General features: G+C 45.1%; 1 protein-coding gene across 1 annotated transcript; it reads left to right on the forward strand.

Moving 5' to 3' along the window:
• Positions 1-336: 336 nt before the first annotated feature.
• LOC123132027 (pentatricopeptide repeat-containing protein At4g01990, mitochondrial) lies at positions 337-3,591 on the forward strand. The gene is made up of 2 exons (XM_044551774.1): positions 337-711; positions 2,128-3,591. Exons 1-2 carry the CDS (start codon positions 406-408, stop codon positions 3,352-3,354), a joined length of 1,533 nt encoding a protein of 510 aa, XP_044407709.1. The 5' UTR covers positions 337-405; the 3' UTR covers positions 3,355-3,591.
• The last annotated feature ends 23,363 nt before the right edge of the window (positions 3,592-26,954 follow it).

Raw genomic sequence — 26,954 nt, forward strand, 5'->3', positions numbered from 1 at the left:
AGAAAAAAAAAGGCCGTTGATTCTCGCGGAATTTGAAATCGGATGACGACGGGGTTGCGGGGTGTCGACCGGCATGCGGGGTGGTTGCCGGAGGCAAGGAACACAATGTAGTGTGACGCCGACGGGCAAACAGTGTAGAGGATCAACGCAAGGAAAAGGTCAAAATTATCATGAGAAGTGGCCTCGGAAGAGTAAATATAAGCGGCATCCACCACGATGAGTATTTTTTTCCCTAGAAAATCGACTAGATTCAGTTTTAACCCCTCAAAATAAATCTTTTAACCAATTTCGAGGGATCAGCTAGAAATGCACATTGAATCGTTTTTCAGCGTCCAAGCCCAAAAAAACCTCCACAACCACAAACCCCACGGAACGCGGCCGAACAGGACAGCCAGTCCGCCGCCCATGTTGCGCACGGCGATCCCCGCGGCGGCGCGGCGGCGCATCTCCTTTGCCCCGGCTAGATTCGCGCACGAGCTTGCGCAGGTGCAGGCGCAGGTCCAGTCGGCCGTCCCTGGACGGGACGGCCTTGAGCCGTCGTGGGTCCCCCTGTACAGGAGGATCTCGAAGCTGTCCCATGGCAGGCAGCCGGGAATGGCGGCGGCGGAGATGACCAAATATCTCCGCGAGAGGCGCCCGCTCTCGGAGTACCAGATCGTCGCCTACATCCGGAAGCTCCGCAAGTTCAAGCGTCACGCGTGCGCGCTCGAGGTGACCCCCCCCCCCCCCCCCCCCCCCCCCCCCCCCCCCACACACACACACACACACACCGCGCCAAATGGTGGCCTGATTTGGATCAGGGTGTGTTTGCGCCTTCATTTTGTTGTTCAATCTTGGTACATTTGACAGAAGTATTTGTGCTGAAAGTAGCGGGCTTGAAGTTTAGTTCGGGATAAGCGAGGAAATGGAATGGATTTGCTAGGGTTGCTCTATTCTGCATTCTCTTTGTGGATAATTTTGATTTAAGGTCGCACTATTGGAAATGCACGGTGCAAACTGAATGTTCCTTTTAAGACTGAAGAATAGGATAGGGTCAACTGATTGTGTTGGCAGTCACCACAATGGTAATTTTGATTTCTGATGCTAAGTGAAACTGGGGCCGGGTGCCATACTGCACATTGCTGCAGCTTCAGAGGTCCACATTATAGGTAGGAAGGGAGTTGTGTACCTTAAACTATCAGTAATTGCAAAAGCAGGTAATATACCATGGCCCTGCTTGTGCTGCCTGGGAACTTTGAAGATATGCTGCAGCTTCCTTTTCTTTCTAAATATTTATAGATCCAATACTTTTGACTTTCAGTGTGTGATAGCGTCATAGGGAATTGCTTGAAGACGATGATTGTGTATAAGATGTTTTTAGCCTCAGACTCAGTGTGTTGAGGTAAATTTTACTGATTTTTCTTAATAAATAAACATTAAAAAAAGTTTGACTTAAATGACCGCAGTGAGTCAGTGACTTTAAGTTCCATTGCTAACACATTAAACTGCATTGGTTGAGATATGAGGTCATGCGCGTTGATGCCTGTCTAGCTTCTAAGGTCTAACAGTTGAGGTAGTTCTGTTAGAACAATGAATGGTGTGCTCAGCTTTATTGTTTCCAGCAGAGAATTACCTGAAACATTTTGATGGGTGATTGTTTCGAACAAACATCTCTTTCATTGTGCTGTACAAATAAGTAAATAACCACTGATCAAACATATAGTCTGAGATTTGAAAAATGAGGTCTACCATGAAAACTATTGATCGTTAAAACTGGTCTTAAACAGAGTTAATTTCCAATTTCCTGGAATTAATCTGTCATTGGTAGCTTGTCCATAACACACACTACTGCTGAGCCGGGTATCTCGATTCTCACACATAAATAGGCAAAAACCTGGAGAGAATATGCTCTAGAGGGAAGGAAAGCAAGACTTCACAATAGAAAATGAAGGTTCAAGTTCTAACAGCAGAAGGTTCGAACTGTGATGCCATTAATGCATCTCTTCTAAGGACCTTTTTTATGTTTACCTATAATATTATGGTACCGAGAGTTCATATGCTGTTCTGGTGCAAGTGCAACCTCTTCCTGAGCAAAGTATCTTTTTTGTGTTCACTGTATAATATTTGGCTGTGTTGTTTTGTACCCAGTTGATGGACTGGATGGAAGCTCGTGGAGCAAAGTTGACGCCTGGGCATCAAGCGCTGCGGATTGACCTTGTTTCAAAAGTTCACGGGATACAGGCAGCTGAAGAATATTTCTGGAGCCTTCCAGATATATTGAAGTCAAGGAAAGCTTATTCATGTTTGCTTAACTGCTATGGTGAACACGGGATGGCATTTAAAGGTCTGAAATTCTATGAGAAGATGAAAGCCAAGAACATTGTTCCAAATACACTGGTGTACAACAGCCTGATGGCTTTGTACAAAAAGGCGGGCCAGCCAGAGAAAATCCCCTCCACATTTGAAGAAATGCGAGAAAGCGGTATAACTGCTAACAGTTTTACATACTTCTCATTGGTAGAAAGCTATGTTACAATGAATGACCTGGAGGCTGCGGAGAAAGTCCTGGAAGAATTGCAGAAGGTGGCTCCAGTTCACTGGTCCCTATATACTCTAATGGCAAACAGTTACATTAAACTAGAGCTGTGTGAAAAGGCAGAAGTTGCCCTAAAGAAAGCCGAGGAAGTTATGAACAAAGATGAGTTATCCTCATGGTATTTCCTCCTCTCCATCTATGCCCGTTGTGGAAATGCAACTGAGGTTAAGAGGATCTGGGAGTCTTTGAAGTCCACATTCAAGAAATGTCTGAACAGAAGCTATCTTGTGATGCTTCAAGCTCTGAGTACTATTGATGACTTTGAGTCATTACAGCAAACCTTTCAGGAGTGGGAATCGAGTCATGAACAATATGACATGAGGATAACAAATGTGATGATCAAAGCTTACCTTGATAAGGGTATGATAGACGAAGCTGAGGCTATCCGTCAGAGGACCATGGCTAAGGGTCGTTGTGATTACAGGACGATTTACATATTTGCCGAATTCTATTTGGAAAAATCTAATGTTACTGGGGCACTGGAGATCTTGAGAGATGCAAAGAACATGGTGACGGCACACAAATGGGTGCCATCCAAAAAGCTTACAGGCAGATTTCTGAAGCACTATGAAGAGTCAAAGGATGTTGACGGTGTGGAGTCTTTCTGCGAGTGCCTGAGGAAGCTCGAATGCCTTGATGCGGAAGCTTATGAGGGCATGATGCGCACCTATATAGCTGCAGGTAGAACCAACCCATCCATTGCTCAGCGCATCGAAGATGATGGGATTCACGTTGGACCTGAGACGACGAAATTGCTGGAGTGTGTCTCCGGCAATTGAAACTGAGAAGGAAAGAAACTTTATAAGAACTCGAGGCCGCCGTAGAATTTTTCTTCATTATAGAGCAGAATTATGACTTGTCGAAGATGTCGTTATCTCGTGAAAAGCTTGCTGCCACCGGATTTCTGTACATGAATTGCGGTCATTTGGCATTTTACATTTGATGCTCTGCTAGCCCCCCGACTACTGTGTAGCATCTATCTAAGCTGCTAATGTGATGGAGTTATTTCCAAAATACAATTATTTTCATGTTACTCATGTAGTCGACCGGTTGATTGCAGTACCCAGGTATTCTCCAATGTTTAATGTTGCCGACCATTCGTGAAGAGGCGCAACGAAGCAGCTAGTGATTTCTGATATATTATTTGTTTGCACCAGGTAGTGTTTTTTTTAGGGAAACTGGATCACATTATTGATCAACCATTTGGGGTAGAATGCAATGTCAGGCGAATGCAAGAGCTAGACTTTGGCCAGTTTTTCTGTATTTGAAAGCTTACCGACAAGACTCAAAGGCCTAGGTAATATAACACGCGGTGGTGGTTGTTGATCAGGAATAAGTATCAGCACCAAACTTGTATAAGCTGCAGTTGGAATTGTAAATTTTTATCCCTAGTGACAGCGGTTAAGTGATGATAGAGACAAAGAGATGTGCTCCCTGTTCTGAGCCTACAGCTGTAAATAATTTCCATGCAACTCTGCAAGTTCAGACAGAGATAAGGTTTGTAATTGATGCTTACAACTTGTATTTGAGAAAAAAAAAATAACACTCCCTCTGTCCCATAATATAAGAGCGTTTTTGACACTACGGAGGGAGTAACTGAGGGTTGTGTTGAAGGACAGGGCACATCATATCTGGTATATGTTCTCCTGATTCAGTTTGTAGTGGAAAGTGTGCTCACTATGTCTGACGGAACTAACTGAAAGCATTCTAATTTATTCTCGTCTTGTTGCAGCACAGGTCTGAGGGGCACTCCATCAGGCATTTTTTTTTTGAAACTAGGCAAAAGATTTGCCATTTTCATTGAATAAGAGAGAAGGTTAACAAAATATGGCCAAAGGCCAAATACAGTACATCACTCTCGCGGCATAATGTTAACAAATGTTTTGCTCCGGCAAGGCTCCAAAGCGAGCATTCCTCTTTAATCTTGGCGACCAACACTCCCACCGGAACGGCCGTGTTGCGGAAAAGTCTAACGTTTCGCTCCTTCCATAGTTCCCAGGAGATAAGCATCATCAGGGAGACAAGCAGCCTTCTCGATGGAGTTTGCTTAGTGGCATTCTGACTCCACCAATCCTTAACTGAAACCATATCAATCCAATCGTTGGGCTGGACATCGTGGAGCGCAAGCCAAGATTTGATCATGCCCCAAACCCGAATGGTGTATCGACATTGAAAGAGAAGGTGGGCCGCCGATTCCTGGACTTGTTGGCATAATGGACAAAGGTTGCAGTTCGGCCATCCGCGACGGTGGAGTCTGTCAGCTGTCCAAATCTTATTGTTGATAACAAGCCACGCGGAAAATTTACACTTTGGGGGCGCCCAGTTCTTCCAAACATTTTGGTTCATATCTGTGTCCATCAATCCAATAAACTGAGCCCTGTATGCTGAGGCTGCGGAGTAATGGCCATCAGCAGTGAATTTCCAGGTGATGGAGTCTTGCATGTCCGGGTTTAGCTGGATGTGGGTGAGTCTTTCCCAAAGCGCAACAAACTGGACGATGTGTTCAGAGGAGACGATCGAAGCAACCTTCACCTGGGAGATCCAGTAGCCATTAAGCAAAGCCTTGTGAACTGAACAATTTTTTTTATTGGAGATGTTATAAATTTTGGGAGCAATGTCTTTGGGTCTTATGCCATCTAGCCAAGCTGACTCCCAGAAAGTTGCGCGGAGACCATCACCTACCAGAACCTTGGAGGCCGACGCGAATATGTTTCGATCATTGTTGTCGCAAGGGGTACCCAAGCCCGACCAAGGCTTGAGCGGGTCTTGCCAGTTGAACCACAGCCAACGGAGACGGAGTGCAGCCGCAAACTTGCCAAGGTTTAGAATCCCAAGACCGCCATGTAGCTTGGGCCTGTAGACTTGCGCCGAGTTGACCTTACATTTCCCTCCCGTGACCTTGTCACAACCCACCCAGAGGTAGGCACGTCGTGTTGGGGAACGTAGTAATTTCAAAAAATTTCCTATGCACACGCAAGATCATGGTGATGCATAGCAACGAGAGGGGAGAGTGTTGTCTACGTACCCTCGTAGACCGGAAACGGAAGCGTTAGCACAACGCGGTTGATGTAGTCGTACGTCTTCACGACCCGACTGATCAAGCACCGAAACTACGGCACCTCCGAGTTCTAGCACACGTTCAGCTCGATGACGATCCCCGGACTCCGATCCAGCAAAGTGTCGGGGAAGAGTTCCTCAGCACGACGGCGTGGTGACGATCTTGATGTTCTACCGTCGCAGGGCTTCGCCTAAGCACCGCCACAATATTATCGAGGATTATGGTGGAGGAGGGCACCGCACACGGCTAAGAGAACGATCACGAAGATCAACTTGTGTGTCTTTGGGGTGCCCCCCTGCACCCATATATAAAGGAGCAAGGGAGGAGGAGGCCGGCCCTAGGAGGGGGCGCGCCAAGTGTGGAGTCCTACTAGGACTCCCTAGTCCTAGTAGGATTCCACCTCCCATATGGAATAGGAAAAGAGGAAGGGAAAAGGAGAAGGAAGGAAGGGGGCGCCCCCCTTCCCTAGTCCAATTCGGACCAGACCAAGGGGAGGGGTGCGGCCACCCTTGAGGCCCTTTTCCTTCTTTCCCGTATGGCCCAATAAGGCCCAATACGTATTCCCGTAACTCTCCGGTACTCCGAAAAATATTCGAATCACTCGGAACCTTTCCGATGTCCGAATATAGTCGTCCAATATATCGATCTTTACGTCTCGACCATTTTGAGACTCCTCGTCATGTCCCCGATCTCATCCGGGACTCCGAACTCCTTCGGTACATCAAAACTCATAAACTCATAATATAACTATCATCGAAACCTTAAGCGTGCGGACCCTACGGGTTCGAGAACAATGTAGACATGACCGAGACACGGCTCCGGTCAATAACCAATAGCGGAACCTGGATGCTCATATTGGCTCCCACATATTCTACGAAGATCTTTATCGGTCAGACGGCATAACAACATACGTTGTTCCCTTTGTCATCGGTATGTTACTTGCCCGAGATTCGATCGTCGGTATCTCAATACCTAGTTCAATCTCGTTACCGGTAAGTCTCTTTACTTGTTCCGTAATACATCATCTCGCAACTAACTCATCAGTTGCAATGCTTGCAAGGCTTAGGTGATGTGCATTACCGAGAGGGCCCAGAGATACCTCTCCGACAATCGAAGTGACAAATCCTAATCTCGAAATACGCCAACCCAACAAGTACCCCAGTTACGTTGTGACGTTTGGTAGCACACTAAGTGTTCCTCCGGTAAACGGGAGTTGCATAATCTCATAGTCATAGGAACATGTATAAGTCATGAAGAAAGCAATAGCAACAAGCTAAACGATCAAGTGCTAAGCTAACGGAATGGGTCAAGTCAATCACATCATTCTTCCTAATGATGTGATCGTTAATCAAATGACAACTCATGTCTATGGTTAGGAAACATAACCATTTTTTATCAACGAGCTAGTCAAGTAGAGGCATACTAGTGACACTCTGTTTGTCTATGTATTCACGCATGTATTATGTTTCCGGTTAATACAATTCTAGCATGAATAATAAACATTTATCATGATATAAGGAAATAAATAATAACTTTATTATTGCCTCTAGGGCATATTTACTTCAGTCTCCCACTTGCACTAGAGTCAATAATCTAGTTCACATCTCCATGTGATTTAGCACCAATAGTTCACATCACCATGTGATTAACACCTTCGACATGTGACCAACACCCAAAGGGTTTACTAGAGTCAATAATCTAGTTCACATCGCTATGTGATTAACACCCAAAGAGTACTAAGGTGTGATCATGTTTTACTTGTGAGAGAAGTTTACTCAACGGGTTTGCCACATTCAGATCCGTACGTATTTTACAAATTTCTATGTCAACAATGCTCTGCACGGAGCTACTCTAGCTAATTGCTCCAACTTTAAATATGTATCCAGATTGAGATTTTGAGTCATCTGGATCAGTGTCAAAACTTGCATCGACGTAACCCTTTACGACGAACCTTTTATCACCTCCATAATCGAGAAACATATCCTTATTCCACTAAGGATAATTTTGACCAATGTCAAGTGATCTACTCCTAGATCACTATTGTACTCCCTTGCCAAACTCAGGGCAGGGTATACAATAGGTCTGGTACATAGCATGGCATACTTTATAGAACCTATGGCTGAGGCATAGGGAATGACTTTCATTCTCTCTCTATCTTCTGCCGTCGTCGGGTTTTGAGTCTCACTCAACTTCACACCTTTGTAACACCGGCAAGAACTCCTTCTTTGACTGTTCCATTTTGAATTACTTCAAAATCTTGTCAAGATATGTACTCATTGAAAAACTTATCAAGCGTCTTGATCTATCTTTATAGATCTTGATGCTCAATATGTAAGCAGCTTCACCGAGGTCTTTTTTGAAAAACTCCTTTCAAACATTCCTTTATGCTTTGTAGAATAATTCTACATTATCTCCGATCAACAATATGTCTTTCACATATACTTATCAGAAATGATGTAGTGCTCCCACTCATTTTCTTGTAAATACAGGCTTCACCGCAAGTCTGTATAAAACTATATGCTTTGATCAATTTATCAAAGCGTATATTCGAACTCCGAGATGCTTGCACCAGTCCATAGATGGATCGCTGGAGCTTGCATATTTTGTTAGTACCTTTAGGATTGACAAAACCTTCTGGTTGCATCATATAGAACTCTTCTTTAATAAATCCATTAAGGAATGCAGTTTTGTTTATCCATTTGCCAGATTTCATAAAATGCGGCAATTGCTAACATGATTCGGACAGACTTAAGCATAGATACGAGTGAGAAACTCTCATCGTAGTCAACACCTTGAACTTGTCAAAAACCTTTTTGCGATAATTCTAGCTTTGTAGATAGTAACACTACTATCAGCGTCCGTCTTCCTCTTGAAGATCCATTTAATCTCAATGGCTCGCTGATCATTGGGCGAGTCAATCAAAGTCCATACTTTGTTCTCATACATGGATCTCATCTCAGATTTCATGGCCTCAAGACATTTCGCGGAATCTGGGCTCATCATCGCTTCCTCATAGTTCGTAGGCTCGTCATGGTCAAGTAACATGACCTCCAGAATAGGATTACAGTACCACTCTGGTTTACCTACGAGGTTCGGTAGTAACTTGATCTGAAGTTACATGATCATCATCATTAGCTCCCTCACTAATCGGTGTAGTAGTCACGGGAACAGATTTCTGTGATGAACTACTTTCCAATAAGGGAGCAGGTACAGTTACCTCATCAAGTTCTACTTTCCTCCCACTCACTTCTTTCGAGAGAAACTCCTTCTCTAGAAAGGATCCATTCTCAGCAATGAATAACTTGCCTACAGATCTGTGATAGAAGGTGTACCCAACATTTTCTTTTGGGTATCCTATGAAGATTTACTTCTCCGATTTGCGTTCGAGCTTATCATGTTGAAACTTTTTGACATAAGCATTGCAGTCCCAAACTTTAAGAAACGACAGCTTCGATTTCTTGCCAAACCATAGTTCATACGGTGTCGTCTCAACAGATTTAGATGATGCCCTATTTAATGTGAATGTAGTTGTCTCTAATGCATAACCCCAAAACGATAGCGGTAAATCACTAAGAGACGTCATAGATCGCACCATATCTAATAAAGCATGGTTACAACATTCGGAGACACCATTACATTGTGGTGTTCCAGGTGGCGTGAGTAGTGAAACTATTTCACATTGTTTTAACTGAAGGCCAAACTCATAACTCAAATATTTTACTTCTGTGATCATATCGTAGAAACTTTTATTTTTGTTACGATGATTCTCCACTTCACTCTAAAATTCTTTGAACTTTTCAAATGTTTCAGACTTGTGTTTCATTAAGTAGATATACCCATATCTGCTCAAATCATCTATGAAGGTCAGAAAATAACGATACTTGCCGTGAGCCTTAACACTCATCGGACCGCATACATCAGTATGTATTATTTCCAATAAGTCAGTTGCTCGCTCCATTGTTCCGGAGAATGAAGTCTTAGTCATCTTGCCCATGAGGCATGGTTCGCAAGCATCAACTGATTCATAATCAAGTGATTCCAAAAATCCATCAGCATGGAGTTTCTTCATGCGCTTTACACCAATATGACCTAAACAGCAGTGCCACAAATAAGTTGCACTATCATTATTAACTTTACATCTTTTGGTTTCAATATTCTGAATATGTGTATCACTATGATCGAGATCCAATGAACCAATTTTCATTGGGTGTATGACCATAGAAGGTTTTATTCATGTAAACAGAACAACAATTATTCTCTAACTTAAATGAATAACCGTATTGCAATAAACATGATCAAATCATATTCATGCTCAACGCAAACACCAAATAACACTTATTTAGTTTCAACACTAATCCCTAAAGTATAGGGAGAGTGCGATGATGATCATATCAATCTTGGAACTACTTCCAACACACATCGTCACCTCGACTTTTACTAGTTTCTGTTTATTCTGCAACTCTCGTTTCGAGTTACTACTCTTAGCAACGGAACCATTATCAAATGCCGAGGGGTTGCTACAAACACTAGTAAAGTATACATCAATAACATGTATATCCAATATACCTTTGTTCACTTTGACATCCTTCTTATCCGCCAAATACTTGGGGCAGTTCCGCTTCCAGTGACGAGTCCCTTTGCAATAGAAGCACTTAGTCTCAGGCTTAGGACCAGACTTGGGCTTCTTCACTTGTGCAGCAACTTGCTTGCCGTTCTTCTTGAAGTTCCCCTTCTTCCCTTTGCCGTTTTCTTGAAACTAGTGGTCTCGTCAACCATCAACACTTGATGTTTTTCTTGATTTCTACCTTCATTGATTTTAGCATCACGAAGAGCTTGGGAATTGTATCCGTTATCCCTTGCATATTATAGTTCATCACGAAGTTCTACTAACTTGGTGATGGTGACTAGAGAATTCTGTCAATCACTATCTTATCTGGAAGATTAACTCCCACTTGATTCAAGCGATTGTAGTTCCCAGACAATCTGAGCACATGCTCACTGTTTGAGCGATTCTCCTCCATCTTTTAGCTATAGAACTTGTTGGAGACTTCATATCTCTCAACTCGGGTATTTGCTTGAAATATTTACTTCAACTCCTGGAACATCTCATATGGTCCATGACAAACGTCTTCGAAGTCCCGATTCTAAGCCGTTTAAGCATGGTGCACTAAACTATCAAGTAGTCATCATATTGAGCTAGCCAAACATTCATAACGTTTGCATCTGCTCCTGCAATAGGTCTGTCACCTAGCGGTGCATCAAGGACATAATTCTTCTGTGCAGCAATGAGGTTAATCCTCAGATCACGGATCCAATCCGCATCATTGCTACTAACATTTTTCAACATAGTTTTCTCTCGGAATATATAAAAAAATTAAACGGGGAGCAATATCGCGAGCAATTGATCTACAACATAGATATGCTAATACTACCAGGACTAAGTCTTCATGATAAATTAAAGTTCAATTAATTATATTACTTAAGAACTCCCACTTAGACGGACATCCCTCTAATCTTCTAAGTGATCACGTGATCCATATCAACTAAACCATGTTCGATCATCACGTGAGATGGAGTAGTTTCAATGGTGAACATCACTATGTTGATCATATCTACTATATGATTCACGCTCGACCTTTCGGTCTCCGTGTTCCGAGGCCATATCTGTTATATGCTAGGCTCGTCAAGTTTAACCTGAGTATTCCGCATGTGCAACTGTTTTGCACCCGTTGTATTTGAACGTAGAGTCTATCACACCCGATCATCACGTGGTGTCTCAGCATGAAGAACTTTCGCAACGGTGCATACTCAGGGAGAACACTTGTACCTTGATAATTAGTGAGAGATCATCTTATAAAGCTACCGTCGAACTAAGCAAAATAAGATGTATAAAAGATAAACATCACATGCAATCAAAATATGTGACATGATATGGCCATCATCATCTTGTGCCTTTGATCTCCATCTCTGAAGCATCGTCATGATCACCATCGTCACCGGCGCGACACCTTGATCTCCATCGTAGCATCGTTGTCGTCTCGCCAAACTTATGCTTCTACGACTATCGCTACCGCTTAGTGATAAAGTAAAGCATTACAGGGCGATTGCATTGCATACAATAAAGCGACAACCATATGGCTCCTGCCAGTTGCCGATAACTCGGTTACAAAACATGATCATCTCATACAATAAAATTTAGCATTATGTCTTGACCATATCACATCACAACATGCCCTGCAAAAACAAGTTAGACGTCCTCTACTTTGTTTGTTGCAAGTTTTACGTGGCTGCTACGGGCTTAAGCAAGAACCAATCTTACCTGCGCATCAAAACCACAACGATAGTTTGTCAAGTTAGTGTTGTTTTAACCTTCTCAAGGACCGGGCGTAGCCACACTCGGTTCAACTAAAGTTGGAGAAACTGACACCCGCTAGTCACCTGTGTGCATAGCACGGCGGTAAAACCAGTCTCGCGTAAGCATATGCGTAATGTCGGTCCGGGCCGCTTCATCCAACAATACCGCCGAACAAAAGTGTGACATGCTGGTAAGCAGTATGACTTATATCGCCCACAACTCACTTGTGTTCTACTCATGCATATTACATCAACGCATAAAACCTAGGCTCGGATGCCACTGTTGGGGAACGTAGTAATTTCAAAAAAATTCCTACGCACACGCAAGATCATGGTGATGCATAGCAATGAGACGGGAGAGTGTTGTCTAGTACCCTCGTAGACCGGAAGCGAAAGCGTTAGCACAACGCGGTTGATGTAGTCATACGTCTTCACGACCCGACCGATTAAGCACCGAAACTACGGCACCTCCGAGTTCTAGCACACGTTGAGCTCGATGACGATCCCCGGACTCCGATCCAGCAAAGTGTCGGGGAAGAGTTCCGTCAGCACGACGGTGTGGTGACGATCTTGATGTTCTACCGTCGTAGGGCTTCGCCTAAGCACCGCTACAATATTATCGAGGATTATGGTGGAGGAGGGCACCGCACACGGCTAAGAGAACGATCACGAAGATCAACTTGTGTGTCTTTGGGGTGCCCCCCTGCACCCGTATATAAAGGAGCAAGGGAGGAGGAGGCCGGCCCTAGGAGGGGGCGCGCCAAGTGTGGAGTCCTACTAGGACTCCCTAGTCCTAGTAGGATTCCACCTCCCATATGGAATAGGAAAAGAGGAAGGGAAAAGGAGAAGGAAGGAAGGGGGCGCCCCCCTTCCCTAGTCCAATTCGGACCAGACCAAGGGGAGGGGTGCGGCCACCCTTGAGGCCCTTTTCCTTCTTTCCCGTATGGCCCAATAAGGCCCAATACGTATTCCCATAACTCTTCGGTACTCCGAAAAATACCCGAATCACTCGGAACCTTTCCGATGTCCGAATATAGTCGTCCAATATATCGATCTTTACGTCTCGACCATTTCAAGACTCCTTGTCATGTCCCCGATCTCATCCGGGACTCCGAACTCCTTCGGTACATCAAAACTCATAAACTCATAATATAACTGTCATCGAAACCTTAAGCGTGCGGACCCTATGGGTTCGAGAACAATGTAGACATGACCGAGACACGTCTCCGGTCAATAACCAATAGCGGAACCTGGATGCTCATATTGGCTCCCACATATTCTACGAAGATCTTTATCGGTCAGATCGCATAACAACATACGTTGTTCCCTTTGTCAACGGTATGTTACTGTTGGGGAACGTAGTAATTTCAAAAAAATTCCTACGCACACTCAAGATCATGTGATGCATAGCAACGAGAGGGGGGAGTGTGATCTACATACCTAGTAGATCGACAACGGAAGCGTTTGGTTGATGTAGTCGTACGTCTTCACGGCCCGACCGATCAAGCACCGAAACTACGGCACCTCCGAGTTTTAGCACACGTTCAGCTCGATGACGATCCCCGGACTCCGATCCAGCAAAGTGTCGGGGAAGAGTTCCGTCAGCACGACGGCGTGGTGACGATCTTGATGTACTACTGCAGCAGGGCTTCGCCTAAACTCCGCTACAATATTATCGAGGACTATGGTCGTTGGGGGCGCCGCACACGGCTAAGGAAAAGATCACATGGATCAACTTGTGTGTCTCTGGGGTGCCCCTGCCTCCGTATATAAAGGACTAAAGGGGGGAGGCTGGCCGGCCAAGGAGGGCGCGCCAGGAGAGTCCTACTCCCTCTGGGAGTAGGATTCCCCCCCCCCCCAATCCTAGTTGGAATAGGATTCGCGGAGGGGGGAAAAGAGAGAGAGGGGCCGGCCCCCTCTCCTTGTCCTATTCGGACCAAGGGAGGGGAGGGGCGCGCGGCCCATGAGGGGCTGCCTCTTCTCTTTTCCACTAAGGCCCATCATGGCCCATATAGCTCCCGGGGGGTTCCGGTAACCTCCCGGTACTCCGGTAAAATCCCGATTTCACCCGGAACACTTCCGATATCCAAACATAGGCTTCCAATATATCAATCTTTATGTCTCGACCATTTCGAGACTCCTCGTCATGTCCGTGATCACATCCGGGACTCCGAACAACCTTCGGTACATCAAAATGCATAAACTCATAATATAACTGTCATCGTAACCTTAAGCGTGCGGACCCTACGGGTTCGAGAACAATGTAGACATGACCGAGACACGTCTCCGGTCAATAACCAATAGCGGGACCTGGATGCCCATATTGGCTCCTACATATTCTACGAAGATCTTTATCGGTCAGACCGCATAACAACATACGTCGTTCCCTTTGTCATCGGTATGTTACTTGCCCGAGATTCGATCGTCGGTATTCCAATACCTAGTTCAATCTCGTTGCCGGCAAGTCTCTTTACTCGTTCTGTAATACATCATCCCGCAACTAACTCATTAGTTGCAATGCTTGCAAGGCTTAAGTGATGTGCATTACCGAGAGGGCCCAGAGATACCTCTCCGACAATCGGAGTGACAAAACCTAATCTCGAAATACGCCAACCCAACATGTACCTTTGGAGACACCTGTAGTACTCCTTTATAATCACCCAGTTACGTTGTGACGTTTGGTAGCACCCAAAGTGTTCCTCCGGTAAACGGGAGTTGCATAATCTCATAGTTATAGGAACATGTATAAGTCATGAAGAAAGCAATAGCAACATACTAAACGATCGGGTGCTAAGCTAATGGAATGGGTCATGTCAATCAGATCATTCACTTAATGATGTGATCCCGTTAATCAAATAACAACTCATTGTTCATGGTTAGGAAACATAACCATCTTTGATTAACGAGCTAGTCAAGTAGAGGCATACTAGTGACACTTTGTTTGTCTATGTATTCACACATGTATTATGTTTCCGGTTAATACAATTCTAGCATGAATAATAAACATTTATCATGATATAAGGAAATAAATAATAACTTTATTATTGCCTCTAGGGCATATTTCCTTCAGTCTCCCACTTGCACTAGAGTCAATAATCTAGATTACACAGTAATGATTCTCACACCCATGGAGCCTTGGTGCTGATCATGTTTTGCTCGTGGAAGAGGCTTAGTCAACGGGTCTGCAACATTCAGATCCGTATGTATCTTGCAAATCTCTATGTCTCCCACCTGGACTAGATCCCGGATGGAATTGAAGCGTCTCTTGATGTGCTTGGTTCTCTTGTGAAATCTGGATTCCTTTGCCAAGGCAATTGCACCAGTATTGTCACAAAAGATTTTCATTGGACCCGATGCACTAGGTATGACACCTAGATCGGATATGAACTCCTTCATCCAGACTCCTTCATTTGCTGCTTCCGAAGCAGCTATGTACTCCGCTTCACATGTAGATCCCGCTACAACGCTTTGTTTAGAACTGCACCAACTTACAGCCCCACCGTTTAATGTAAACACGTATCCGGTTTGCGATTTAGAATCGTCCGGATCAGTGTCAAAGCTTGCATCAACGTAACCTTTTACGATGAGCTCTTTGTCACCTCCATATACGAGAAGCATATCCTTAGTCCTTTTCAGGTATTTCAGGATGTTCTTGACCGCTGTCCAGTGATCCACTCCTGGATTACTTTGGTACCTCCCTGCTAGACTTATAGCAAGGCACACATCAGGTCTGGTACACAGCATTGCATACATGATAGATCCTATGGCTGATGCATAGGGAACATCTTTCATATTCTCTCTATCTTCTGCAGTGGTCGGGCATTGAGTCTTACTCAACTTCACACCTTGTAACACAGGCAAGAACCCTTTCTTTGCTTGATCCATTTTGAACTTCTTCAAAACTTTGTCAAGGTATGTGGTTTGTGAAAGTCCAATTAAGCGTCTTGATCTATCTCTATAGATCTTAATGCCTAATATGTAAGCAGCTTCACCGAGGTCTTTCATTGAAAAACTCTTATTCAAGTATCCCTTTATGCTATCCAGAAATTCTACATCATTTCCAATTAGTAATATGTCATCCACATATAATATCAGAAATGCTACAGAGCTCCCACTCACTTTCTTGTAAATACAGGCTTCTCCAAAAGTCTGTATAAAACCAAATGCTTTGATCACACTATCAAAACGTTTATTCCAACTCCGAGAGGCTTGCACCAGTCCATAAATGGATCGCTGGAGCTTGCACACTTTGTTAGCTCCCTTTGGATCGACAAAACCTTCTGGTTGCATCATATACAACTCTTCTTCCAGAAATCCATTCAGGAATGCAGTTTTGACATCCATCTGCCAAATTTCATAATCATAAAATGCGGCAATTGCTAACATGATTCGGACAGACTTAAGCATCGCTACGGGTGAGAAGGTCTCATCGTAGTCAATCCCTTGAACTTGCCGAAAACCTTTTGCGACAAGTCGAGCTTTGTAGACAGTAATATTACCGTCAGCGTCAGTCTTCTTCTTGAAGATCCATTTATTCTCAATTGCTCGCCGATCATCGGGCAAGTCAACCAAAGTCCATACTTTGTTCTCATACATGGATCCCATCTCAGATTTCATGGCTTCAAGCCACTTTGCGGAATCTGGGCTCACCATCGCTTCTTCATAGTTCGTAGGTTCATCATGATCTAGTAGCATGACTTCCAGAACGGGATTACCGTACCACTCTGGTGCGGATCTTACTCTGGTTGATCTACGAGGTTCAGTAGTATCTTGTTCTGAAGTTTCATGATCATCATCATTAGCTTCCTCACTAACTGGTGTAGGTGTCACAGAAACAGTTTTCTGTGATGTACTACTTTCCAATAAGGGAGTAGGTACAGTTACCTCGTCAAGTTCTACTTTCCTCCCACTCACTTCTTTCGAGAGAAACTCCTTCTCTAGAAAGTTTCCGAATTTAGCAACAAAAGTCTTGCCTTCGGATCTGTGATAGAAGGTGTATCCAATAGTCTCCTTTGGATATCCTATGAAGACACATTTCTCCGATTTGGGTTCGAGCTTATCAGGTTGAAGCTTTTTCACATAAGCATCGCAGCCCCAAACTTTCAGAAACGACAACTTTGGTTTCTTGCCAAACCACAGTTCATAAGGCGTCGTCTCAACGGATTTTGATGGTGCCCTATTTAACGTGAATGCGGCCGTCTCTAGAGCGTACCCCCAAAACGATAGCGGTAAATCAGTAAGAGACATCATAGATCGCACCATATCTAGTAAAGTACGATTACGACGTTCGGACACACCATTACGCTGTGGTGTTCCGGGTGGCGTGAGTTGCGAAACTATTCCACAATTTTTCAAATGTACACCAAACTCGTAACTCAAATATTCTCCTCCACGATCAGATCGTAGAAACTTTATTTTCTTGTTACGATGATTTTCAACTTCACTCTGAAATTCTTTGAACTTTTCAAATGTTTCAGACTTATGTTTCATTAAGTAGATATACCCATATCTGCTTAAATCATCTGTGAAGGTGAGAAAATAACGATATCCGCCACGAGCCTCAATATTCATCGGACCACATACATCTGTATGTATGATTTCCAACAAATCTGTTGCTCTCTCCATAGTACCGGAGAACGGCGTTTTAGTCATCTTGCCCATGAGGCACGGTTCGCAAGTACCAAGTGATTCATAATCAAGTGGTTCCAAAAGTCCATCAGTATGGAGTTTCTTCATGCGCTTTACACCGATATGACCTAAACGGCAGTGCCACAAATAAGTTGCACTATCATTATCAACTCTGCATCTTTTGGCTTCAACATTATGAATATGTGTGTTACTACTATCGAGATTCAACAAGAATAGACCACTCTTCAAGGGTGCATGACCATAAAAGATATTACTCATATAAATAGAACAACCATTATTCTCTGATTTAAATGAATAACCGTCTCGCATCAAACAAGATCCAGATATAATGTTCATGCTTAACGCTGGCACCAAATAACAATTATTTAGGTCTAATATTAATCCCGAAGGTAGATGTAGAGGTAGCGTGCCGACTGCGATCACATCGACTTTGGAACCGTTTCCCACGCGCATCGTCACCTCGTCCTTAGCCAATCTTCGCTTAATCCGTAGTCCCTGTTTCGAGTTGCAAATATTAGCAACAGAACCAGTATCAAATACCCAGGTGCTACTGCGAGCATTAGTAAGGTACACATCAATAACATGTATATCACATATACCTTTGTTCACCTTGCCATCCTTCTTATCCGCCAAATACTTGGGGCAGTTCCGCTTCCAGTGACCAGTCTGCTTGCAATAGAAGCACTCAGTTTCAGGCTTAGGTCCAGGTTTGGGTTTCTTCTCTTGAGTAGCAACTTGCTTGCCGTTCTTTTTGAAGTTCCCCTTCTTCTTTCCTTTGCCCTTTTTCTTGAAACTAGTGGTCTTGTTGACCATCAACACTTGATGCTCCTTCTTGATTTCTACCTCCGCAGCTTTCAGCATCGCGAAGAGCTCGGGAATAGTCTTATTCATCCCTTGCATATTATAGTTCATCACGAAGCTCTTGTAGCTTGGTGGCAGTGATTGGAGAATTCTGTCAATGACGCAATCATCTGGAAGATTAACTCCCAATTGAATCAAGTGATTATTATACCCAGACATTTTGAGTATATGCTCACTAACAGAACTGTTCTCCTCCATCTTGCAGCTATAGAACTTATTGGAGACTTCATATCTCTCAATCCGGGCATTTGCTTGAAATATTAACTTCAACTCCTGGAACATCTCATATGCTCCATGACGTTCAAAACGTCGTTGAAGTCCCGATTCTAAGCCGTAAAGCATGGCACACTGAACTATCGAGTAGTCATCAGCTTTGCTCTGCCAGACGTTCATAACATCCGGCGTTGCTCCTGCAGCAGGCCTGGCACCCAGCGGTGCTTCCAGGACGTAATTCTTCTGTGCAGCAATGAGGATAATCCTCAAGTTACGGACCCAGTCCGTGTAATTGCTACCATCATCTTTCAACTTTGCTTTCTCAAGGAACGCATTAAAATTCAACGGAACAACAGCACGAGCCATCTATCTACAAACAAGCATAAACAAGCAAGATACTTATCAGGTACTAAGTTTCATGATAAATTTAAGTTCAGTTAATTTACTTAAAGAACTCCCACTTAGATAGACATCCCTCTAATCCTCTAAGTGATTACGTGATCCAAATCAACTAAACCATGTCCGATCATCACGTGAGATGGAGTAGTTTCATTGGTGAACATCATTATGTTGATCATATCTACTATATGATTCACGCTCGACCTTTCGGTCTCCGTGTTCCGAGGCCATATCTGTATATGCTTGGCTCGTCAAGTATAACCTGAGTATTCCGCGTGTGCAACTGTTTTGCACCCGTTGTATTTGAACGTAGAGCCTATCACACCCGATCATCACGTGGTGTCTCAGCACGAAGAACTTTCGCAACGGTGCATACTCAGGGAGAACACTTCTTGATAATTAGTGAGAGATCATCTTATAATGCTACCATCAATCAAAGCAACATAAGATGCATAAAAGATAAACATCACATGCAATCAATATAAGTGATATGATATGGCCATCATCATCTTGTGCTTGTGATCTCCATCTCCGAAGCACCGTCGTGATCACCATCGTCACCGGCGTGACACCTTGATCTCCATCGTAGCATCGTTGTCGTCTCGCCAAGCTTGTGCTTCCACGACTATCGCTACCGTTTAGTGATAAAGTAAAGCATTACATCGCGATTGCATTGCATACAATAAAGCGACAACCATATGGCTCCTGCCAGTTGCCGATAACTCGGTTACAAAACATGATCATCTCATACAATAAAAATTAGCACCATGTCTTGACCATATCACATCACAACATGCCATGCAAAAACAAGTTAGACGTCCTCTACTTTGTTGTTGCAAGTTTTACGTGGCTGCTACGGGCTTAAGCAAGAACCAATCTTACCTACGCATCAAAACCACAACGATAGTTTGTCAAGTTGGTGCTGTTTTAACCTTCGCAAGGACCGGGCGTAGCCACACTCAGTTCAACTAAAGTTGGAGAAACTGTCACCCACAAGCCACCTCTGTGCAAAGCACGTCGGGAGAACCGGTCTCGCGTAAGTGTACGCATAATGTCGGTCTGGGCCGCTTCATCCAACAATACCGCCGAACCAAAGTATGACATGCTGGTAAGCAGTATGACTTATATCGCCCACAACTCACTTGTGTTCTACTCATGCATATAACATCAACATATAAAACCTAGGCTCGGATGCCACTGTTGGGGAACGTAGTAATTTCAAAAAAATTCCTACGCACACGCAAGATCATGTGATGCATAGCAACGAGAGGGAGGAGTGTGATCTACATACCTAGTAGATCGACAACGGAAGCGTTTGGTTGATGTAGTCGTACGTCTTCACGGCCCGACCGATCAAGCACCGAAACTACGGCACCTCTGAGTTTTAGCACATGTTCAGCTTGATGACGATCCCCGGACTCCGATCCAGCAAAGTGTCGGGGAAGAGTTCCGTCAGCACGACGGCGTGGTGACGATCTTGATGTACTACTGCAGCAGGGCTTCGCCTAAACTCCGCTACAATATTATCGAGGACTATGGTGGCTGGGGGCGCCGCACACGGCTAAGGAAAAGATCACGTGGATCAACTTGTGTGTCTCTGGGGTGCCCCTGCCTCCGTATATAAAGGACTAAAGGGGGGAGGCTGACCGGCCATGGAGGGGGCGCCAGGAGAGTCCTACTCTCTCTGGGAGTAGGATTCCCCTCCCTCCCCCCAATCCTAGGTGTAATAGGATTCACGGAGGGGGAAAAAGAGAGAGAGGGGCCGCCCCCCTCTCCTTGTCCTATTCGGACCAAGGGAGGGGAGGGGCGCGTGGCCCATGAGGGGCTGCCTCTTCTCTTTTCCACTAAGGCCCATCATGGCCCATATAGCTCCCGGGGGGTTCCGGTAACCTCCCGGTACTCCGGTAAAATTCCGATTTCACCCGAAACACTTCCGATATCCAAACATAGGCTTCCAATATATCAATATTTATGTCTCGACCATTTCGAGACTCCTCGTCATGTCCGTGATCACATCCGGGGACTCGGAACAACCTTCGGTACATCAAAATGCATAAACTCATAATATAACTGTCATCGTAACCTTAAGCGTGCGGACCCTACGGGTTCGAGAACAATGTAGACATGACCGAGACACGTCTCCGGTCAATAACCAATAGCAGGACCTGGATGCCCATATTGGCTCCTACATATTCTACGAAGATCTTTATCGGTCAGACCGCATAACAACATAGGTTGTTCCCTTTGTCATCGGTATGTTACTTGCCCGAGATTCGATCGTCGGTATTCCAATACCTAGTTCAATCTCGTTGCCGGCAAGTCTCTTTACTCGTTCTGTAATACATCATCCCGCAACTAACTCATTAGTTGCAATGCTTGCAAGGCTTAAGTGATGTGCATTACCGAGAGGGCCCAGAGATACCTCTCCGACAATCAGAGTGACAAAACCTAATCTCGAAATACGCCAACCCAACATGTACCTTTGGAGACACCTGTAGTACTGCTTTATAATCACCCAGTTATGTTGTGACGTTTGGTAGCACCCAAAGTGTTCCTCCGGTACACGGGAGTTGCATAATCTCATAGTTATAGGAACATGTATAAGTCATGAAGAAAGCAATAGCAACATACTAAACGATCGGGTGCTAAGCTAATGGAATGGGTCATGTCAATCAGATCATTCACTTAATGATGTGATCCCGTTAATCAAATAACAACTCATTGTTCATGGTTAGGAAACATAACCATCTTTGATTAACGAGCTAGTCAAGTAGAGGCATACTAGTGACACTTTGTTTGTCTATGTATTCACACATGTATTATGTTTCTGGTTAATACAATTTTAGCATGAATAATAAACATTTATCATGATATAAGGAAATAAATAATAACTTTATTATTGCCTCTAGGGCATATTTCCTTCAGTTACTTGCCCGAGATTCGATCGTCGGTATCTCAATACCTAGTTCAATCTCGTTACCGGTAAGTCTCTTTACTCGTTCCGTAATACATCATCTCGCAACTAACTCATTAGTTGCAATGCTTGCAAGGCTTAGGTGGTGTGCATTACCGAGAGGGCCCAGAGATACCTCTCCGACAATCGGAGTGACAAATCCTAATCTCAAAATACGCCAACCCAACAAGTACCTTCGGAGACACCTGTAGAGCACCTTTATAATCACCCAGTTACGTTGTGACGTTTGGTAGCACACAAAGTGTTCCTCCGGTAAACGGGAGTTGCATAATCTCATAGTCATAGGAACATGTATAAGTCATGAAGAAAGCAATAGCAACAAACTAAACGATCAAGTGCTATGCTAACGGAATGGGTCAAGTCAATCACATCATTCTTCCTAATGATGTGATCTCATTAATCAAATGACAACTCATGTCTATGGTTAGGAAACATAACCATCTTTGATCAACGAGCTAGTCAAGTAGAGGCATACTAGTGACACTCTATTTGTCTATGTATTCACACATGTATTATGTTTCCGGTTAATACAATTCTAGCATGAATAATAAACATTTATCATGATATAAGGAAATAAATAATAACTTTATTATTGCCGCTAGGGCATATTTCCTTCACGTCGGAGGGCATCAATCCTTTTCAGAACTTCCACCGGAAGATTTAGAGTCGTCATATAATAGATAGCGATGCCCGTGATGACAGACTTAACAAGAACCATCCTTCCGGGGGCAGCAACGTGCTTGCCCATCCAAGGTGTGAGCTGGGCCGTGATCTTGTCCTCGAGAGGTTGGAAGTGAATTCTTTTCAGGCGCTTCACTGACAGTGGTAAACCAAGATATTTCATCGGGAAGGTGGTTCGTTGAGCTGGGAAGGGTTGAAGAATATCCGGAAGGTCCACATTGACACATCTAATTGGGGCAACCAAACTCTTGGAGCAATTTGTTACCAATCCAGAAACATCTCCAAAGTTCCTGAGGGTGTCGGCAAAGAAACTGACGTCCGCCTTGAGTGGCGCAATAAAAACCGCAGCATCGTCCGCGTAGAGGGAAGCCCGGATCGGCATAGCCCGTCCGCCAATGGGATGGAGGTGACCTTGTGATGTTGCCTTCTCAAGGATGTGATGCAAAGGATCAACGGCCAGCACAAAGAGAAGGGGAGACAGGGGGTCCCCTTGCCTCAACCTACGCCCAAGCCTGAAGGGGTCGCCCGACACACCATTGAGCAAGACGCGTGAAGAGGCCATAGACAAGAGAGCAGGCACCCAACCACGAAATCGGGGAGGGAAACCAAGGTGATTGAGCAAGTCCAGGAGGTAGTCCCAATGCACCGAGTCAAACGCTTTCTTGATGTCGAGTTTGAACAGGAGAGCAGGGGTGTTTTTGCGATGCAAGCGTCTAGCAAGGTTGCGCACGTACATGAAATTATCAGAATACATCTCTTCTTGATGAAAGCACTCTGAGCTTGTGAGACAAGGTCATTCATGAGGGGTGCTAGCCTTTTGGACATCATCTTTGCAATGAGCTTTGCGATGGCGTGAATTAGGCTTATAGGGCGAAAGTCAGAAATATCTTCGGCACCATCCTTCTTCGGAACGAGAGCAACATCAGCTGAGTTCAACCAATGAAGGTGAGCGGTCTGTAGGTTGGAGAAGTGATTAACCGCAAGCATGATGTCAGGCTTGATTGTGTTCCAACATGCCTTGAAGAAAATGCCCGTGAAGCCATCCGGTCCGGGCGCCTTGTCACCCAGTAGTTCTGGTACAACAGCTTTGACCTCATCCTCCGAGAATGCCTCACCCAAGCCCTGTAGATCACAGTTGGGGGTTGGAATCAAACCCCAATTGACATCAATGCTACGAGTAGGGCCTTTTTTGGCTATGTTCTTAAAGTGGTTGTGAACAATCTTTTCTTTTTCTTCATGCGAGGTGACCCAGCCCTGGTTGTGTTTGAGGCGATGAATAAGATTTTTTCTCCTCTGGTGATTGACATGGAGGTGGAAATAGCGGGTGTTGGCATCTCCTTCTTTAAGATTGGTAATCCTCGAGTTTTGCCTTTTTTGGACTTTTCGAGCACCGTCCATGCCAACAATCCTTCGTTTTAATCGTTTTAAGAGGGCATGCAGAATGTGGGAGGCAAACTCTAAATCCCAATCTTCATTGCAGAAAAAGCTATCTAGCTTGCTCATCGTCGGGTTATTTTGTTCATTGCTCCAAGTAAATCTCCTGTTTTGCATGTGAATCTCCTTGAGCTCACAACTATTTAGGGCGTTGCGGAAACGCACTAGGCGGCTACGATTCACATTGGCGCGGTTTTTATCTCTGGCACGGTAGATTTGATTAAAATCACCATTGACTAGCCATTTGGTACCAGGCGGAGGCTTTTCCGAGGTCAGCTCCAGGTAGAAAGCCTCCTTGTGGATGCTACGGGTTGGGCCATACACAGTGGTTAACTTTAAAGATTTGTCATCGTTGTAGTTGTTGATGGCAACCGCCGCCGAGGGGAAGTAGGCACCAATTTGCACATTTGACACCATGACCGCGGAGTCATCCCACAACAGCAAAATACTGCCTTTTGTGCCATCAGCTGGTCTTTGGGCGAAGCTCTTTAGACGCTGTCCACCGAGGTACATAGCCAAGAACGGGTCAACAGATTGTAGCTTCGACTCTTGGATGCACACAAGTTGGCAGGAAGAAGAAGCAATGGTTTCGTGGACAGCAGCACGACAATTCGGGCAATTTAACCCGTATACATTCCAGCACAAGATTGAAAGGTTTGTGTCTAACATAGCAGCACAGGGAACACATCTAGACTCAGGCAACAACCACCATCTGGGCAAACACAACAGCCATCACAAGTTGGCCACATACAGGACACCCCAGGTCTCGCGAGGACCAACATCAGCAGCGCACAAGTGCCACTGCAAACAGGCGTACAAACAGGACTTGGTCGATCTAACATGATAAACTAGGCTACATCTTAGACATCACAGCGCTACTCAGGCTTCACCCGCAGTGGTCGCACTCATGTCAGGTCCTCCCTCTCCGCCATGCTGCACCAGGGCATCTTCAACGGCAGTGGCCAGATCACAGTCCAACTTGAAGAGAGCACGCAGAGCAGCAATAGTGATGTCCGGCAGGCGCCCCTGGAACATGTCCGTGAACTTGGTGATGGCCGCTTCCGTTGTTGGGGATATACATAACAGGTAGGCCCACGAAGGGTCGAAATATCATGAAGCATGGGGCCCACACAACATGTGGGTCCAGGTCAATTTCATACAGACACACTATCCACTCGGACAAGTAGCATACCATCCACTCGGATGACGGCTCACCACTCGACCGTACGACTCACTCGGATATACGAAGACCAGCAGGCAGCAAGGCAGTCAGCATCTTTCTAATAGTGAGGGCTTAATAGCGGGCTGGCATTATGGCATTCATACCCCACTTTGTAACATAGGAGGTGAGGGGGTGGCGCACTCTATATAAGCCACCCCCCACCACTAGACAGAGGGGCTTCTTCTTCCATCTCTCTCTCTTTCACCATTAGTCTCAGGACTACGGGGATCTGTTCCCCTTTCATTGTAATCTCCGGATACATTCTAAGATAAAACAAAGCCTCTCCGGAGCACGAGACGTAGGGTTGTTATCTCCACCGTGAGAGGCCCGAACTCGCTAAAACCACCGTGTCACCCATATGCATCTCGATAGATCATGCTCCTTTATCCTACCCCTATTCTACTGTCAGACTTAGAACCACGACAGTTGGCGCCCACCGTGGGGCATGGCGTCTATCGAGCCATGATGCATATGGTTTTTCATTCATCTATTTTCGTGTTCATGCAGTTCATACAAACAATTGAAGCACCGCAAAAGCTGAGGAGAAGATACATCTTCACCCGACAATGCGAGCGTGCATGACCATTCACAAACGTGTCTGATCAGGCGATTTACTTCTACTCTTCAAGGGCCGGTACCGCTGGAGACTCGCCGCCGCCTGGCGGTGTGCGGCTCCTCTTCGCCGAGCACTCCGAGGGTGAGGCGAATCGCCCGCTCGACCGGACCAGCTGGGGCGGCCACCAGCGCACCTCCACTTCCACTTCTCCGTTGAGCTCAGCCCAACCGTCTGCTGGCTGCGGCGTCCACAAGCGTTCAGCAGTCACTCCGGTGACATGGGTGCTCGGCTGCTCCCTGACCCCCAGGCCTTGGGCGCGTCCGTCCGCGCTGGATTTACGCGCCGGATCGGCACCTCTGGCGGTGTTTCCGAGCCCTCCCGCTGCAGTTGGCGTTCGGGGGCAGGGAACCAACCCTGTCAGTCCCGCTCGCCTGTATGGGCGCTAGCCGCATGCGAGCACAGCCCACCAGCGCCGGGCCGCCTCCCCGTCATACAGAAAAAGGAAACGGAGGAACGTGGGTTGACTGTTTCGCTAAGGTAATTGCCTCATTAAAGGGCTCATCAGGTGAGTATTTCCAGCATCAATTACTTATTTACTGCTGCCTAAACTAATGCGCTCATTTGGCTACTTCCACTCTTACCGCGGCAATTATTAGTGCACGCATGCATGCACTATAACCACCGGACTTTAAGTCCCTCCAAAGGGCCTCAATTCAGGGGCGTTTTTGATCATCAATAGATATTCGTAGCTATACTTGCTATATTAACTTGCAGGTCGCTCGTCCGGACAGCACAACAATGCACTCGACCGGACAGCACATCAATTCACTCGGATGAACATATATCTCATGCGGGCGAGTAACACGATGACATGTTAACTCGTATGAAGTTTGCATCTACACGACTAACATGCAGGCACTTGGTCAGTCATGTGATCCGCCTCGTGCGTCACCACTCCGCGGGACGGGTCTACTTCAC

The sequence above is a fragment of the Triticum aestivum genome, chromosome 6A (assembly GCF_018294505.1).
Source record: "Triticum aestivum cultivar Chinese Spring chromosome 6A, IWGSC CS RefSeq v2.1, whole genome shotgun sequence".
Lineage (NCBI taxonomy): Eukaryota > Viridiplantae > Streptophyta > Magnoliopsida > Poales > Poaceae > Triticum > Triticum aestivum.